This window comes from Oryctolagus cuniculus, chromosome X, assembly GCF_964237555.1.
Source record: "Oryctolagus cuniculus chromosome X, mOryCun1.1, whole genome shotgun sequence".
In the NCBI taxonomy this organism is placed as follows: domain Eukaryota; kingdom Metazoa; phylum Chordata; class Mammalia; order Lagomorpha; family Leporidae; genus Oryctolagus; species Oryctolagus cuniculus.
Genome location: NC_091453.1, coordinates 111,232,527 through 111,252,254, shown reverse-complemented (window position 1 = coordinate 111,252,254; position 19,728 = coordinate 111,232,527). Strand labels below are relative to the sequence as shown.

The 19,728-nt window shown below is 42.5% G+C and overlaps 1 protein-coding gene across 1 annotated transcript in view; it reads left to right on the top strand.

Moving 5' to 3' along the window:
* Nucleotides 1–19,728, top strand: part of GPC3 (glypican 3) — a 455,320-nt gene that overhangs the window by 379,970 nt on the left and 55,622 nt on the right. Inside the window, exon 7 of the mRNA XM_002720303.5 lies at nucleotides 8,891–9,050. Coding sequence (XP_002720349.1) covers nucleotides 8,891–9,050 — 160 coding nt within the window. The remainder of the gene's footprint in view (nucleotides 1–8,890; nucleotides 9,051–19,728) is intronic.

Sequence of the window (19,728 nt, the reverse complement as noted above, 5' to 3'; positions counted from 1 at the left end):
GGCTCACTCCACAAATGACTGCAACAGCTGGAACTGGGCCAAGCTGAAGCCAGGAACCAGAAGCTTCTTCCAGGTCTCCCACATGGCTGCAGGAGCCCAAGGACCTGGGACATCTTCTACTGCCCTCCCAGGTGCATTAGCAGGGAGCTGGATTGGAAGTGGAGCACCTGGGACTTGAACCTGTGCCCATATGGGATGCTGGCACTTCAGGCAGAGGCTTAACGTTCTATACCACAGCACCAGTCCCTGTTATACCCATTTTATAGATAAGGAACCTAAAGCTCTGAGAGGCTAAAGAATAACTTGTTTAGGAGCTGGCGCTGTGGTGTAGCAGGTTAGACTGCCGCCTGCAGTGCCGGTATCCCATATGGGCGCCAGTTCGAGACCCGGCTTCTACACTTCCCCAAACAGCTCTCTGCTATGGCCTGGGAAAGCAGTAGAGGATGGCCCAAGTCCTTGGGCCCCTGCACCCACATGGGAGACCCAGAAGAAGCTCCTGGCTCCTGGCTTCAGATCAGCTCAGCTCCGGCCGTCGTGGCCAAATGGGGGGTAAACCAGCGGATGGAAGACTTCTCTTTCTCTCTCTCTCTCTCTCACTGCTGCTCCTTCTCTGTGTAACTCTGATTTTCAAATAAATAAATAAATCTTAAATAACTTGTTTACAATTCAAAGGCTTATAAGTGATAGTTTAGATTTGAACCCAAGTTTCCTGACTCCAGAGTAGGCACCTTCACTACCATGCTATGCCTCCACTTAGAAAAGAATAAAACTCTTGAGAGCCTGAAAACCTATTGGTAATATTACTGGAAATATTCTACTTTGAGGTAGTAGTCAGTTTTCTAAAACTGCACAGGACCTCTTCTACCATTGAGGAAGTGGTTTTTATTCCATGCAGGGTTTGCTTCCTTCACATCTCCAGGTACGTATTGAATTGAGAGAGTTATTTGCATATATTTTAGTGCTACATTGCCAAACGCAAAGTAAGTGAGAATCAGGGAAGCTGGGAGCGGTAGAGAAAGTGTGTGCTGGGGCTAAGAGGCGGTTGTGGAAGAAAGGCCCAGATGAGAGTGTCTGGGATCACGGGGTGGCCTTGCTGAGACCAGCTGGAAGCAAAGCCTCTAGCAGCTCTCTTTGCTCTTCATTACTAAACATCTCTGCATTCAACCTTGATGCTTAGATCCTTATCTTACTGGGAATATCCAGAAGGGTTTTTTTTTTTTTCAGACTCTCACATAAATTCCACCCAGCCTTCCTGGGGCCTCAGTGTGTGGCCATGGAGCTATAGTTGTTTTGCCTTACAAGGCATTTGTAGCAGGCTCTTCGTGTCTGCTGCTGTGGCTGCTGCCATTGCTGCTGCTGCTGCTGCTGCTGCTGCTCCTCCTCCTCTTTTCTTCTCCCCCCTCTTTCTTCTTCTCAAGATCATCATCATTATCCTGAGTAGCAGAGTTAACATGTCCAAGAACTTATTATGTTGCCAGGCAATGTGCTAAGCACTGTACATGCATTATTCTAGTTATGCGTTCATTCATCCATTTAATGAATATTTATTGAACATTACTTCACTTTGTACCAAATCCTGTGCTAGACACTGGTAATCGAAACAGACCATTATCCCTTCTGTTAGTCTAGTGGGGGTGCAACAAGGGAATATATAATTGCAAGCTGTGGAAAGTTCTATGAGAGAATGTGAAAGGTGAATGGTACTATTTCACCTAGTACTTCTACAATCTTACAAAGTTAATAAAGAGTATTATACCCCATTCTACAGGTGAGGATTCTGAAGCTCAGAGAATTTAAGTGACTTGTCCAAAGGCACACATTGATTAGGTTAAGTCGAGATAGAAAACTCTGCTGGTCAAATTCCAAAGCTCACACTCTTAACGCCTAGACTTTATTGCCCTCACTCTAGCGTCTGAAGTGCACATATAGCCATTAATTCTTGCCCCATACATTTGGGTTCTGGCTTCATCTCAAATGTACAGAGTTGCAATTGTTTCCAATTAGTTGTGGCTGGGGTTTGGTGCATTTGTTCAAAGAAAGTGTGCATGCCAAGCAGAGGTCACGTGCTCGGCCTTGTGGATGTGCACAACGTATAAATAATAGAATTCGAAAAAAGCTGGGATTCATTGGAGTCACCACATTTGTTTCCCATTAGCTTATGCTACTCAAATACAAACAGTAAAGCATGTGTTTACATTGCTGTGGACACGGAAAGCCGGGCCCCCAAAGCATTCCTTGCAGGTTGTACAAAGCTAAGCATCCAAATTGCTCAAAATCAGTTTTGTAAGCCCAGCTTAATAGCCTTAAAATGTAACCTGGATTCCAGATATTAAAAAATGCCTAGAGAAGGTATGTGAATAGCCACAAGAGACAAAACCAGCTGAATCCTCAAAATATGTAACCAGCCTCGTATTTGCAGTATGTGTTTTCTTACTTATCCTTTATTTTTGAAAATGGGGAAGAGCTCAAAGTCAAGAAAACTCTTTAACTGTGTAGGAGCAGTGATGGAATTTTTCGTTGCATCCTAACCAGCTGTCTGAAGCTTTTGAAAAACCATCCCGTTCAGGATGAGATAGGTGGGTTATTTGAGACACAGTAGATAGCAAGGCGGGGAAACCAGCAGGAAGTGTTGTGAAATGCTTATCTCCTTCCCATCCTCCTACCCAATACTAAAGGGCTTTCCCATCAAGTTATAGTTAAAGCCCAACATCTGAGAAAGTGGGATTTTATTGGAAGTTATGTGAGGGTAAAGGCAGGCAAGATGGCAAAAAAAAAAAATGTGGAATGAAGGCCCCATTAGTTGATATCTTCCCTAAGACTTGTTTTTCTTGAAGAGTTCTGGAATTTGGGGAAGAGGATGCTGTTTGTAATGCGATCTTGATCCTTTACTAATGACTTTGTCAAGGCATGTCCTCTCTCTGAGCCTTGGTATCCTCCCCTAATGTGGGAAATGGGGCTGGCAGTCTTCCCTGTTACACAAATTGGTGAAGAGGATTATGTGAGAGAACATATGTTAAGCCCCAGCACAGTGTGTGGCTGATAAGGTTCATATCTTTGCAGTCAAGATCATTCCAAGAGGCACAGTATTTGTACAGTATACACAGATCAGACTTGCTGCTCTCACTGGTCTAATTTCAGCCTATTTGATCCCTCTAAGAACAAGTGTGTCCTTTGATCTCTGTGCTCTTGTTGACCAAGCACATAAAGAGATTTGGCCAAATTGTGTTGTCCCATGCCTTTAAGAATATGGAATTGCCGTATTCCAGGAAGTTTTTTTCTCTTATACTGTATTTCTAATTTTCTTGAGCAATTATTCTAGGCTTTTTGTTTCCTTTTATCACACAACTCTGAGTATCTGTTCAAGGCCAGCTTCAAGTGTGTCCCCTCCAAATCGAATGAAGTCATCCACCTTTATACAAAGGGCATTTTCATTAGCTACAAAGACAGAAGGTCATGATGTCCATACCTCAGTGCAAAGGAAATTATCCGATTGCATTTATTTTTTAAAAATGGTTTGAAGAGCAGGTATTAAGAATTCTAACATACATGGTGCTAAGGTGACTCCTGTCCAAAGATGATTTCAGAGGGTTTCTGGGAAATGGAGTAATGTTGGAGGAATTTTTGTTAAAGGGTGGATGTATGAATCACTCACAGTGAGATGGGGGGACAGGGATAGTCTAAAATGCAGATCTATGCACTGTGTCCAAGACCTTCTAAATCAGAAGCCAGGGAGCTTGACTTTTAACATGCATCCGAGGTGATTCTCATGGAAGTTGGAGATGCACTCCCATGAAATACAATTATTCTCAAAAATCTTGACCCTGTAATCTTACTAAGGAAACAATCTAAAATATGTAAAAGGTAATGTGAATGTTCCTGATGATTATATCTTTGTTTATAAAAACAACAGAACTGGAAATATTGAGAATATTCAATATTAGGAAAATGATTAAGTAAATTTTGATAAACTCCTTAGTGACTAGATGCTTTAGCACACTGAAAGCATTCCATTTATCGTATCTACTCATTACAACATTTGCAGGAGCAGCAATCATTTCACTTGTTTTACAGATGAGGAGACTAAGGCTTAGGGAGATTGAATACCTCCTCTGAAAATACAGATTTAATAAGTAGAAAAACCAGGATTGTAACCCAAATCTGTCTAATTCCAAAATCCGAGTTCAACTATGTAAAAAGAAATATTAAAAAGGCATTGAAAAAGCTAGCTTTAAAACACAAACATTGTTAGAGTTTGAGAATTGAGTTTTTCCCCTCATTTTTCTTTCTTTTCACTTTATATTCTATCTGATACTTATATGCTCAAAATATTAGATTCTACAATAAAGTGAACTATATAGGCTTAGGTAGCTACAAAAATTTCATTGGCTAAAATAGAGTTGTTTAGTGGGTAGGGGCTATAGTAAAAGCTGGATTATGAATTACCTTAGTATAAGCAAGTATCCTCTATGCAGAAAGCAATGCATAGCCTAAGAGTCAGTTTTATGGAATGGCAAAGGGGGCAGTGGAGTAAAATAGTCAGACATGTGTTTTAATAAAATAGTATACATTGATAATCATTATTCTGAGTCTTGGCATTTAGAAAGCTAATAGTACAATGTGCTTTGAAAGGGCAAACAGTTAACTGAAAGCATTCGGTCCCTAAATTTACCTGATATTTGAGTGCAAGCCTCTCATAATTTTCTTTTTTATAAAATGAGAGTTCAGACCGAGAGACATTGTAAAGAGTGAGAGAGTGAACAAAAAAGGTCAATATTGTGAATTGTAATTAGCTGATTTGATTTCTGGGCCAAATTCCAGGCTGCACTAAATCCACAATCCTTGCTGGCAATTCCTCCTCTATGACCCGTTACCCTTCTTTCAGCACGCTGATGTGAAGGTTAGGCTCATCAGTAGCTCTCTGTGCAAAATAACTTAAAAGCGTACCATACCCTTCTTCAATGCAGAAGTTGTCTCCAAAATGGTAGTAATTTAAGACCTAAAGGGGTAACCTCACTGGCAAAGTTTTAAAGGTTTGTTTTGTTTTGTTTTTTAAATTACACTTTGTTTTCAACTGAGCTACTGGAGAATACTGGGGGCATTGTACATGAGGTTGGAAAATGGCCTGTCAAAGATTAGCTACAGGTCTTAGCGAGGGCCATCCAAAGGCGTTTAGCTATTCATTCACAAGTTCTCCTATAATTAACCTTGGACTTGGCTTGGTCCTTCTTTATGAGGTTGTGGAGGTAGCTTTTAAATAATTAAAGATACCATGTCACTTCATTCCACTTTAGTTCAGTAGCACATTTGCTGAGCGCCTACTACTCGCCAGACACTGCCTTAAATGATATGGGATTCAAAAATCTATAAGATGGAATTTCTGGGCAGCTCATAGCATGGTATGGAGATAAGTCTTATGCAAAAATACCAGGTTGCATATAGAAGGTAGTATTAGGCAGGTGCCGCGGCTCACTAGGCTAATCCTCCACTTGTGGCACCGGTATCCCATATGGGCGCCGGGTTCTAGTCCTGGTTGCTCCTCTTCCAGTCCAGCTCTCTGCTGTGGCCCGGGAGGGCAGCGGAGGATGGCCCAAGTGCTTGGGCCCCTACACCTGCATGGGAGACCAGGAAGAAGCACCTGGCTCCTGGCTTCGGATCAGCGCAGCACCGGCTATAGCAGCCGTTTGGGGGATGAACCAATGGAAGGAAGACCTTTCTCTCTGTCTCTCTCTCTCACTGTCTAACTCTGCCTGTCAAAAAAAAAAAAAAAGAAGGTAGTATGTAGGAGGTTCAGATAAAGGGAACAGTGGTGGGCAAGGGAGAACTATAATGACCATCTGCCAGGAAGAAGATATTATTAATGACATAACATTGGAACTTGGCTTGAAATGATGGAGGGTTTTCAATAAACAGAAATGAATAATAGCTCACAGTTTTTCTCAGTGTTTACTAAAGGTATGAATCAAATGTACAGATGTGAGGTATGTTTGAGACAGTGCAAGCTCTTAAGTCTACACCTAGCCACAAATTCCTCCATGTAAAAAATTCTAGAGGCAGACGTTTGGCCTAGTGATTAAGACACTACTTGTGCTGGTTGCATCCCATATTGGAGTGCCTGACTTCAAGTGCCTGCTCCATTCGCTATTCTGGCTTCCTGCTGATACACCCCCTTGGGAGGCAGCAGTGATGACTCAAATACTTGGGTCCGTGATATCCATGTGGGAAACCTGGATTGAGTTCCCGGCTCCTGCATTTGGCCTGGCCCAATGTTGAGGGCATTTGAGAAGTGAACCAGTAGAAGGGGGAAATTCTCTCTCTCTCTCTCTCTTTCTCTCTTTCTCTCTCTTTCTTCAAAAAAAAAAATCCAAACCAAAAAAAATCAATTTAGGTAGTCTATGACATACACAAATGTCATACACAAAGATGCGTTCAGTCATTGTAATCTTCACTAGCATATACTTGTAGGAAAATCAAAGGCGATTTCCCTTAAGGACATCATTGCGAAAATTGTTTAAAAAACATACTTTTATTACACCTCAATGCTTGAATCCAAGTTTTGAATATTCTGTGTCATGAAATGGGGAGTATACTTAAAGTATCTATGCTGCAAACTGTGTCTCAATGTATGTCTCAAGGAAAAGCACTTGTGAGATGATTTGAGCTGTGAGCTGAACTAGTCTCTCTTTTTTTCATTATTACTTGAAAGAATGACTGACAAACTATGGTTATACAGACTTGAGGATTTGCTAGACGTTTTCTTGGAAAGGAACAAGAGAGCTTGTCAGCTCAAAGAAAACAACCGGCAGTATTGCCCATGATTAAAATTTGAGCTTTCAAGAGAAAATAAAATTTTTGAAAACTTGTGTTTGCCACCATGAGCTTGAAAGTGTTCCAACACTTAAAGACTTTTGTGAGATGAGATTGGAGATGATATTAGCAAAAGTGAATTTTTTATATAATGAAAAGTGTCTACATTTAGCAGACCTGCATAGCTCCATGAGCCAATATATTCCAGATGATCCATTCATGATTATACAAAAATGAGTAAAAGGCTCGTTCAAAGTCTTAAACATACCAATGGGCTTTAATGTAAGAGTATGAAGTGTTAATTTGTATGGTTTCATATTCTACATTGCAGCTACTTGTGGAGTTTTTAGGTATTATCAGAAAAATACCCATCATTATCTGATGTACTAAAATACTTTGCTATTTTCTCACTGCATGTCTGTGGGAAGCTGGATTTTTCTGTGAATATTTCAACCAAAACAACATATCACAACAGATTAAAGAGCAGATATGATCATCTAGCTATCTTATATTAAGCCAAACATTAAAGAGATTTGCAAAAACATAAAGCAATGCTGTTCTTCCTACTAATTCTTTTATTTCTGGCTAAATGTGTTTATTCCTCATTTTAAAATGTTATGTTGGGGTGGATGTTTGGCCTAGTGGTTATGATGCTGGTTAGGATGTCCATGTCCCACAGAGTACCAGGATTTGGTCTCTGGCTTTGCTCCTGATTCCAGCTTCTTGCTAATACAAACCCTGGGAGGACATAGGCCTGGCTCAACTAGTTTGGTTCCTGCCACCTACATGGAAGAACTAGATTGAGTTCCCAACTTCTAGTAGCTTTGGCCCAACTGTTGCAGGCATTTAGAGAGTGAACGAGAAGTTAGGAGCTTTCCCTGTCTGTCTGTTCTTGGCCTCTCAAATAAATAAAATGTAATTAATAAATAAATAAAATGTTTAGGTTAACACTTTATGGGTTGATTATTATGTTTAAATGAGCTATTAAATACATATATTTTAGCTTCTCATAATATCTAAGATGGTAAACGTTGATAGATAAAACTAACACACAGAAAAATTCTCTGGAGTCCTCAGTGTATACATAAAGGAGACATGGGGCTAAAATGTTTGAGTACCTCTAATCTAGCTTATCTTAGCCTATGTTTATATATTGTAAATTTAAATGTAGTGTGAGGGGTAGAGGAGGTGGGGGGGGTTAGAAAAAGGAAGCATTAGAGTACCATGGAGCTGGTGATAGACAAGAAGATAGTAGGTGTGTTGGCTTCTCCAACATTGTTACAGGATTTTGGCTAGGAAAGAACATTTTGAGCTTTCTTCCTTTCCTTACAAAAAGAAAACAGGCAGATGTTTGGTGCAGTGGTCAAGATGCCTGCATTCCATATCCCAGTGTCTTGTTTGAGTCTTGGCTCTGCTTGTGATTGGAGCTCCCTGCTAATGTACTCCCTGGGAGGCAGCAAATGATGGCTCAAGTACTTGGTTCCCTGCCACCCACATGGAGGCTCTGGGCTGAGTCCTGGATTCCTAGCTTCAGTCTGGTCCCAGCCCTGGCTGTTGCAGGTATTTGAGGAATGAGCCAGTGGATGGAAGATTTCTGTTTCTTTGCCTTTCAAATAAGATGAAAAATAAATAAATATTTTTAAAAAAAATAAAACATGTAAAATGGTACTGCTATTCTCTTCATTTGATGAGGAACCTTTGTTGTTTCAGTGGCTGTAAATATGGTGATGGGCGACTCCATGCACATCTTTTCTGATCTTGATATCCTCCTGGCCTATTTATGTGCTTTGCCTGTCATGTGTTAAGTTCCTCATCAGTAAGTTGTCCTAGCATGGTGACTGTATGTGGTTACTGCGCCCTGTAAGTAGAATGAAGAGTGGAGAATCATGTCAGTGGTAATGAGGGCTCCAGAAGTATGAAACACTTAAGAGTAAAAGCAGTTCACCTGTGTTTAAATGGAAATACAATTATTTGAAAGAATCTGCAGTTCCTTTAGAATTCTTCATGTGTCCTGTTAGTAACACGCCGTTCGACACCTAGCTGAGAACCACGAAGAGCTGCTACATTCCTTATTGTCTTCTTTCAGCTCCTGAGAACCATGTCTGTGCCCAAAGGTAGAATTCTCGATAAAAACCTGGATGAGGAAGGGCTTGAGAGCGGAGACTGCGGCGACGATGAGGATGAGTGCATTGGAGGCTCTGGTGATGGAATGATGAAAGTGAAGAATCAGCTCCGCTTCCTTGCAGGTAACTGATTCGTGCTGGCTCAAAGCTCGGATAAGGTGGTAATGCTCAGACGTTTAAAAGTCAGTTGAATCTGCTCTCTCTAATGTGTGTAAAATTCCTGCAGCACACAATGCCATCAAATAATTCCAAGGGAAGTCTATATTCAAAAAAGTGAAGTTTTGAGATAGGCTTTAAAAAAAATCTTCAGCCCTGGGTGGATTAAAAGGGTAGTTTCTGTTTTCTTGTTGTCTAATGTGAACCTACATAATCCGTGGGCCCTGTTTCCTGTTGGAGATTTGTTTGGTTCTTATCAGTTTTAAAAAGAGATGCAAAAGAAGAAATGCAGCCTTGAGTCTCTTGTGAAAGCTTTCAGAAGAAGAGCCATCAGCTGACCTTGTCTTCTTAGAACCTCACGTCGCTTGTTTTCTCACATACAGTCTAACATAGATAGGCTGTGACACATAACTGCAGAGCTAGGGAGAAACAACGCTAGCAGTAGAAAAATAATACAGGGCCGCCAAGGCCAAGGAGGCACAACAACATTTGTATGGCTTATCAGAATTTTCAAAGTACTTTCATAGGAACAGGCGTTCTTCCATTTTACAGATTTAGAAGCCTAAGGCTCAGAGGAGAAATGTGATTTCCCTAGATGAAAGAACGGGAAATGTAAATCGCATCTTGAGGCTTCCAGTATCGTGCTCTTTCGTAGGGTACACAGCCTTTTCCTTGGAACTCTATCTCTTATGGCCTCCGAGACACTGCATGCTCTTATCTCTTTTGCAACCTCTTTCCTTCACTAACTCTGCTTCCTAATCCTACCCTGAAACTGGCTACTATCCAGAGATTTCTTCTTAAGCCTCTGGCCGTTCCCCCATCTCTAGGGAGAACGCAGATCTTATCCACTCTCCCTCTTTCAATTTTTGTTTTATGACTTGTTTAAGTTGTTTTTTTTTCATGGAGTCAAAACATCAAACATCAAACATGAACTCTGTTCCTCCTTTTTTTACGATTTATTTATCTGAAAGTCACAGTGACAGAAAGAGGGGGAGAGACAGATAGAAAGAGATCTTCCATCTGCTGGTTCACTACTCAAATGCCTGCAACAGCCAAGACTGGGCCAGGCCAAAACCAAGAGCTATCTGCATCTCTGTCTGCATCTCCCATGTGGGTGGCAAGAATTAAAGTATTCGGGCCACCATCTGCTGCCTCCTCAGTGGCTTAGGAGGAAGCAGGACCAGAGGCAAAATATCTGGGACTAGGTCTTCCAATATAGGATATGGGGTTAACACATGCCTCCAAATCTGCCCTTTTAACAAATTCTCAAGTGTACAATACTGTTAGTTGCTTGAATATTGTTCTACAGCAGATCTCTAGAACTTTTTCAGGTTGCGTGACTCAAATTGTACATCCATTGAACAATTCCTCATTTCTGAACCTTCCCCTGGGCCTTGGCAACCATGATTTTACTTACTGCTTCTCTGAGTTTGACTGCTTTAGCTACGTCATATAAAGCGGAGTCTGCAGTATTTTTCCTTCTGCAAGCAATTTATTTTCTTTAGCATAATGGCCTCAAGTTTTCTTCTTATGTTGCACATGGCAGAATTTCCATTTTTTAAAAAAGATCTGTTTATTAATTTGCGTCAGAGTTACACAGAGAGGAGAGGCAGAGAGAGAGGGAGGTGTCCATCCAATGGTTCACTCCCCAGATGGCCGCAATGGCCAGAGCTGTACTGGTCTGAAGCCAGGAGCCAGGAGCTTCCTCCCAGTCTCCCATGTAGGTGCAGGGGCCCAAGGACTTGTGCCATCTTCTACTGATATCCCAGGCCGTAGCAGAGAGCTGGATCAGAAGTGGAGTAGCCAGGTCTCAAACCGGCGCCCATATGGGATGCCGGCACTTCAGGCCAGGGCGTTAACCCACTGCGCCACAGTGCCAGCCCCAAGAATTTCCATTTTTTAAGGCTGAATAATATTCCACTATTTGTTTATACTGCAATTTCTTTATGTATTCATCCAATCTGTGGACACGTAGATTGATTTTACCTCCTAGCTTCTGTACATAATATTACAAGAAACATTCTTTTTTTTTTTTTTTTATCTTTTATTTAATGAATATAAATTTCCAAAGTACGACTCATAGGTTACAATGGCTTCCCCCCCCATACCGTCCCTCCCACCAACAACCCTCCCCTTTCCCACTCCCTCTCCCCTTCCATTCACATCAAGATTCATTTTCGATTATCTTAATATACAGAAGATCAGCTTAGTATACCTTAAATAAGTATTTCAACAGTTTGCTCCCACACAGAAACATAAAGTGAAAAATAATAGATGATTTTTTTTAAATGATGATGAAATCAGATCAAACCTATTGTCATGTTTAATCCCAGTGAGAGTCAAGTTGGGAATTGAAAATTTCTTTCTTTTCTTTTTTTTTTTTTTTTTTTTTACAGAAGATCAGTTTAGTGTACATTAAGTAAAGATTTCAGTCGTTTGCACCCCCATAGAAACACAAAGTGAAATATACTGTTTGAGTACTCGTTATAGCATTAAGCCTCAGTGTACAGCACGTTAAGGACCGAGATCCTACATGAGGAGTAAGTGCACAGTGACTCCTGTTGTTGACTTTACCAATTGACACTCCTGTTTATGGCATCAGTAATCTCCCTATGCACCAGTTATGAGTTTCCAAGGCTATGGAAGCCCCTTGAGTTCTCCGACTCTTATCTTGTTTAGACACGGTCATAGTCAAAGTGGAGGTTCTCTCCTCCCTTCAGAGAAAGGCACCTCCCTCTTTGAAGACCTGTTCTTTCCACTGGGATCTCACTCACAGAGATCTTTTTGCCAGAGTGTCTTGGCTTTCCATGCCTGAAATACTCTCATGGGCTTTTCAGCCAGATCCGAGTGCCTTTAGGGCTGATTCTGAGGCCAGAGTGCTATTTAGGACATCCGCCATTCTATGAGTCTGCTGAGTATCTCACTTCCCATGTTGGATCACTCTCCCCTTTATTTATTCTATCGGTTGGTGTTAGCAGATACTAGACTTGATTATGTGCTCCCTTTGACTCTTAGTCCTTTCATTATGATCAATTGTGAACTGAAATTGATCACTTGGAGTAGTGAGATGGCATTGGCACATGCCACCTTGATGGGATTGAATTGGAATCCCCTGGTATGTTTCCAACTCTACCAATTGGGGCAAGTCAGCCCGAGCATGTCCCAAATTATACATCTCTTCCCTCTCTTATTCCCACTCTTATGTTTAACAGGGATCACATTTCAGTTAATTTTCAACACTTAAGAATAACTGTGTGATAATTACAGAATTAAACCAGTCATATTAAGTAGAACAGACAAAAAAAAATACTATGAGGGATAATGTATTAAGTTGTCCATTAGCAGTCAGAGCTATGCTGATCAAGTCACCATTTCTCATAGTGTTCATTTCACTTCAGGAGGTTTCCTTTTTGGTGTTGAGTCAGTTGTCACCGATCAGGGAGAACATATGGTATTTGTCCCTTTGGGACTGGCTTACTTCACTCAGCATGATGTGTTCCAGATTCCTCCATTTTGTTGCAAATGACTGGATTTCGTTGTTTCTTACTGCGGTATAGTACTCTAAAGAATACATATCCCATAATTTCTTTATCCAGTCTACCGTTGATGGGCATTTAGGTTGGTTCCAGGTCTTGGCTATTGTGAATTGTGCTGCAATAAACATTAGGGTGCAGACCGCTTTTTTGTTTATCAATTTAAACTCCTTTGGGTAAATTCCAAGGAGTGGGATGGCTGGGTCGAATGGTAGGGTTATATTCAGGTTTCTGAGGAATCTCCAGACTGATTTCCATAGTGGCTTGACCAGTTTGCATTCCCACCAACAGTGGGTTAGTGTCCCTTTTTCCCCACATCCTCGCCAGCATCTGTTGTTGGTAGATTTCTGTATGTGAGCCATTCTAACCGGTGTGAGGTGAAACCTCATTGTGGTTTTGATTTGCATTTCCCTGATTGCTAGTGACCTTGAACATTTTTTCATGTGCCTGTTGGCCATTTGGATTTCCTCTTTTGAAAAATGTCTATTGAAGTCCTTGGCCCATCTCTTAAGTGGGTTGTTGGTTTTGTTTTTGTGGAGTTTCTTGATCTCTTTGTAGATTCTGGTTATTAACCCTTTATCTGTTGCATAGTTTGCAAATATTTTTTCCCATTCTGTCGGTTGTCTCTTCACTCTCCTGACTGTTTCTTTTGCAGTACAGAAACTTCTCAATTTGATGCAATCCCAATAGTTGATTTTGGCTTTGACTGTCTGTGCCTCCCGGGTCTTTTCCAGAAACTCTTTGCCTGTGCCAATATCTTGAAGGGTTTCTCCAATGTTCTCTAATAACTTAATGGTGTCAGGACGAAGATTTAGGTCTTTAATCCACGTTGAGTGGATTTTTGTGTAAGGTGTAAGGTAGGGGTCTTGCTTCATGATTCTGCACGTGGAAATCCAGTTTTCCCAGCACCATTTATTGAATAGACTGTCCTTGCTCCAGGAATTAGTTTTAGATCCTTGATCAAATATAAGTTGGCTGTAGATGTTTGGGTTGATTTCTGGTGTTTCAGTTCTGTTCCATTGGTCTATCCATCTGTTTCTGTACCAGTACCATGCTGTTTTGATTACAACTGCCCTGTAGTATGTCCTGAAGTCTGGTATTGTGATGCCTCCGGCTTTGTTTTTGTTGTACAAGATTGCTTTAGCTATTCGAGGTCTCTTGTGCCTCCATATGAATTTCAGCATCATTTTTTCTAGATCTGCGAAGAATGTCTTTGGTATCTTGATTGGGATTGCATTGAATCTATAAATTGCTTTTGGGAGAATGGACATTTTGATGATGTTGATTCTTCCAATCCATGAGCATGGAAGATTTTTCCATTTTTTGGTATCCTCTTCTATTTCTTTCTTTAAGGTTTTGTAATTTTCATCGTAGAGATCTTTAACGTCCTTGGTTAAGTTTATTCCAAGGTATTTGATTGTTTTTGTAGCTATTGTGAATGGGATTGACCTTAGCAGCTCTTTCTCAGTCATGGCATTGCTTGTGTATACAAAGGCTGTTGATTTTTGTGCATTGATTTTATATCCTGCCACTTTGCCAAACTCCTCTATGAGTTCCAATAGTCTCTTAGTAGAGTTCTTTGGATCCTCTAAGTACAGAATCATATCGTCTGCAAAGAGGGATAGTTTGACTTCTTCCTTCTTGATTTGTATTCCTTTGATTTCTTTTTCTTGTCTGATGGCTCTGGCTAAAACTTCCAGAACTATGTTAAATAGCAGTGGTGAGAGTGGGCATCCCTGCCTGGTGCCAGATTTCAGTGGAAATGCTTCCAACTTTTCCCCATTCAATAGGATGCTGGCTGTGGTTTTTTATAAATTGCTTTGATTATATTGAGGAATGTTCCTTCTATACCCAATTTGCTTAGAGTTTTCATCATGAAAGGGTGTTGAATTTTATCAAATGCTTTCTCTGCATCAATTGAGATAATCATATGGTTTTTCTTCTGCAGTCTGTTAATGTGGTGAATCACATTGATTGATTTGCGAATGTTGAACCATCCCTGCATACCAGGGATGTACAAGAAACATTCTTTAATTATTATACCGTTATGGAACTAACATAAAATCATTATTGCCAGTCTTGTGTACAATGCTGAGCTACCCTTCCACATCTCCCACATTTTTCTAATGTCACCATTGTTCTCTCTATCACGGAGGCATGAATCTAAAGTCATCTTTGATTCTTTCTTCTCCTGTACCCTTCCTACACAGTTGGGCAACAAATCCTTATCCTTTCTTTCTTTGTAATTTTTTCTGCTTCTGTTACTACGTCCTGCCTACTCCCTCCCTCCACCCTCCTGCATGTGCTACTGCAGTTACATCCTAAGTGGTCTCCAGATTTCTGGGCCAAGGCAGGAGTATTGAGAGCATTAGGCTAGCAGATTAGAGAACCAAGAATCATCGACCCAGGCAGAAGATTCTGTCAAATTCGTCTTGCACAGCTGTCAAGTTAATCTTTCTAAAGCATCTCAAACCTATCCCTAGTTCAGCTTCCTTCATCCTGTCCCCATTGTCTTGAGGATAAAGTTCAGACTCCTTAGCAGTTTTTGAGGGCCCTGCGGTGTAGCCTAAACTACCCTTATGAACTTAATTGCCTAGCACTAGCCCCTTAATTTCCTTCCACTAGAACTCTCCATGTTGGTAGCAGCCATATTTGTGCTCCACAACATACCATCCTTATTTCTATCTTCATACCATTGTCCATGTCTATTTCTGTCTGGAAATACCCCTTGTCTGCCCTCTTAAATTAGACCTACCCTTCAAAGTGAAATTCAAGTATGATGCAGGGCCAAAAAATTAGGTCTGGGGGTAGAACAGGCCTGTATTTGAATTCTGACTCTACTTAGGAGCTAGCATGACCTAGGAGATGTTTCTTAGTCTCCTCTATAAGTCCTTTGTCCCTCACCTATGGGATGGGAATCATAACCCTAATTTCACTGGACGATTGTAGGATTTGATAGAGGGGAAGATTTACAAAGTATCTAGCACAGCATATACCATACAAGGAGTCTTCAGCGAATTCATGGAGAAGAGAGTGGCATAACGGTTGAGATGATCATATTCCACGGCCTGGGTTTGATGTCTGGCTCCCAGCTCCTGGCTCCAGCTTCATGCTAATGCAGACCCCTGGAGGCAGTGGTGACAGTTCAAGTGATTGGGCTCCTTGTACCCATGTAGGAAACCTGGATTGAGTTTTTGGCTCCAAACTTTAGTCCCTGGCCCAGCTTGGGATCATTGAGTCATTGAGGAATTTGGGAAGTGAACCAGTAGATGGGATCTTTCTCTCTGTCAAGTAAATAATTTAAAAAGAAAAAAGCATAAAAAGTAAATGGAGCTGGCGCTGTGGCATAACAGGTTAAAGCCACTACATGCAGTGCTGGCATCCCATATGGGCGCGAGTTCAAGTCCCAGCTGCTCCACTTCTGATCCCACTCTCTGCTATGGCCTGGGAAAGCAGTGGAAGATGGCCTAAGCCCTTGGGCCCCTGCACTCACGTGGGAGATCCAAAGGAAGCTCCTGGCTCCTGGCTTTGGATCAGCACAGCTCAGGCCATTGCAGCCAGTTGGGGAATGAACCAGTGGATGAAAGGAAAGACCCCTCCCCTCACCTCCCCTCTCTCCCCTCCCCTCTCTCCCCTCTCCCCCTTCCCTCCCCTCCTCTCTCCCTTCCCCTCCCCTCCTCTCTCCCTTCCCCTCCCCTCCTCTCTCCCCTCCCCTCCCCTCTCCCCCTTCCCTCCCCTCTTCTCTCCCTTCCCCTCCCCTCCCCTCCTCTCTCCCTTCCCCTCCCCTCCACTCTCCCCTCCCCTCCCCTCTCCCCCTTCCCTCCCCTCCTCTCTCCCTTCCCCTCACCTCCTCTCTCCCTTCCCCTCACCTCTCCTCTCCCCCCCTCCTCTCTCCCCTCACCTCCCCTCTCCCCCTTCCCTCACCTCCCCTCCTCCTCCCCTCCCCTCCTCTCTCCCCTCCCACCCTCCCTCCCCTCTCCCCTCCCCCTTCCCTCTCCTCCTCTCTCCCTTGCCCTCCCCTCTCCCCTCACCCTCCCATCTCCCCTCTTCCCTCTCCCCTCCCACCTCCTCTCTCCCCTCCCACCTCCCCTCTCCTCTCTCCCCTTCCCTCTCCCCTTCCACCTCCCCTCTCCCCTCCCCTTCCACCTCCCCTCCCCTCTGCTCTCTCTCCTCCCCTCCCCTCCCTTCTCCTCTCACCTCTTCTCCCTTCCCCTCCCCTCTCTCTGTGTAACTCTGACTTTCAAATAAATAAATACAGGCTGGTGCTGTGGCGCAGTGGGTTAAAGCCCTGGCCTGAAGCACTGGCATCCCATATGGGCGCCAATTCTAGTCCCGGCTGCTCCTCTTCTGATCCAGCTCTCTGCTATGGCGTGGGATAGCAGTAGAAGATGGCCCAATTCCTCTCTTTAAGAGAAAACTAGAAGAATAGAGCTACAGGCTACTTTAATGCAAAGTTGTTGAGTTTTTAAAATTAATGTATGTAGGGGCTAGCACTGTGGCACAGCAGGTTAATGCTGGCCTGAAGCGCCGGCATCCCATATGGGTGCCGGTTCGAGACCCGGCTGCTCCACTTTCAATCCAGCTCTCTGATATGGTCTGGGAAAGCAGTAGAAGATGGCCCAAGTCCTTGGGTCCCTGCACCTGGAGGAAGTTCCTGGCTCCTGGCTTCGGATCAGTGCAGCTCTGACCATTGTGGCCATCTGAGAAGTGAACCAGCAGATGGAAAACCTCTCTCTCTGTCTCTACCTCTTTCTGTAACTCTGTCTGTCAAATAAAGTAAATCTTTAAAACAAACAAATAAATAAATCTTAAAAAATAGGAGCTAATGTGTATTGGATACTGACTATACACCAAATAGTTTGCTAGAAGTTCACAGTCTCTCATATCATTTTCACAACACCACTGTGAACTAGGGGTTATTATTGTTTTCACTTTATAGGTGAGAAACCTGATGCTTGAAGAGATAGTGACTTCCTTAAGCTCACAATCACTAATGGCAGAGTTAGGAGTCAGAAGAAGGCAGTCAGGTTTCAGAGGTCAGTCCTTGAGCAAGTCTACTCAGACTCTTTTTTTAAAGATTTATTTGAGAGGCAGAATCACAGATACAGAAAGGAGAGACAGAGAGAGAAGTCTTCCATCCACTGGCTCACTCCCCAAATGGCCACAACAGCCAGAACTGGGCCAATCCAAAGCCAGGATCCAGGAGCTTCTTCAGGGCCTCTCATGCAGATGCAGGGGCCCAAGCACTTGGTCTATCTTCCACTGCTTTCCAAGGCCATTCGCAGAGAGCTGAACCAGAAGTAGAGCAGCTGGGTCTTGAACCGGCACCCATATGGGTTGCCGGCACTTCAGGCAGAGTCTTAGCCCACTATACCATAGCACCAGCCCCTACTGAGACTGTTGTCTGCTCAGCAGTGCAATTGTAAAAAGCCTCAAGATGGCTTTGCATTTTGCTACTTGCTGAACATTCTTAACTCAAAACTCTATAAGACAATTTCAGATTGGGATGCTCAACTGGTAAAAGTCTATGTAAATACTCCAAAAAACAACTCCAAAACCTGAAGCCCTCTGGTTCTGAGCATTCCAGATAAGGGATACTAAAACCTGTATGTGGAAAACTTGGGGTCGTCTAAAGGCTGTCCATATGATTCACTAGAATATTATCTGCCCCCAGCACTGATTCCCAGTATACATCACTGTTCGTACTTCTCCATTATCATCTTCATTTATAAGCCACTGCTGGTCCATTTCAACAGTTCTACAATTCCATGGTGCCTTCACTTTTTAAGGAGTGCTTGATGTGGCACCTTGACAAGGGCCTGTTCAAAAATCTAAATAGTTTACATCCCTGGTTTCCCTTGTCCACGTGTACATTTATTCTCTCAAAAAATTCTAGTCAATTTGTTAAGCATGACTAATCCTTAGTGCTTTGTAAACTGTGAAAACTACATAAATGGTTGTTTATTTAATTAACAGGAAAACTGACTCCTTGCCCCCAGTACGTTACATTTGCCTAACTTGTTCAGTGATCCCACCAGCCTGAAGTTCCTTGGGTCTCCTTTAAAATGCTGCTTATAGAGAGGAGACTCATTGTCAATCAGTTAGGCACATGGCACTATTGCTAGTTGGGACAACGGGCTATACACCTTGGTCAGCTATTATATAATTTTATCTGGCATCTGGCGAGATGCAATCTGGTATAATAATTCATCAACATCCATTTATTTAGTCAACTAGACTTGGAATGCCATGTGCATTTACCACCTTTTCATTTAGTACTCCAAATTTCTCCTTCAACAAATGACTTGCGAATAAAGCACATAGCTCAGAATATGATCAGTGCCTCTTGCATCTCCCCTTGGTCACTGAACAGATCTTTTTCACCATGACCAGCAAGTGATATTTAGACGTATTATTTCAGGCATCTAACAGACCTCCAAACTCTACCCAACAGCAAGCTTCAAGGAAGTGTTAAAGAGCTCCAAAGCTGTAATCCATGTGACTGATTGGGATGCTTGGGTCCCAATCCTAGCATATTGCATATTTACTAGTAGTGAGACCTTGAGTAAGTTATTTAGCTTCTCTGAGCCTCAGTTTTTCCAGGCATAAAATGGGCACGATCACCTTTGCCTCGCCTGCTTCAGTGAGTTATTTTGAAAATAAAATATACTAATGAATGTAAAAGGGCTTTTTTAATGGTTTGCTTGATTTTTCGAAAGGCAAAGCAGTGCGGGGGGTGGGGGAGACAGAGACAGAGATGGAGAGTTTTCATCAGCTGGTTCATTTCCCAAATGGCCGCAATGGCCAGAGCTGGGCCAGGCTGAAGCTTCCATCCTGGTCTCCCTGATGGGTGGCAGGAGCCCAAGTTCTTGGGCCATCTTCCACTGCCTTCCCAGGCACATTAGCAGGAAGTTGGGTTGGAAGTGGAGCAGCCAGGACTCAAAGCAGCCCTCCAGTATGAGATGCCAGGGCACCACCACATTAGCCACTGTAGCACAAATATTGAGTTGTACAAATATTTAAAACGACCAGGAAATTATTATTATTATTAAATCTCTGGAAGCTTTTTAGTTTTCTCAGGACCCCTAGTTCATGTATTTTCTGCAGAGATT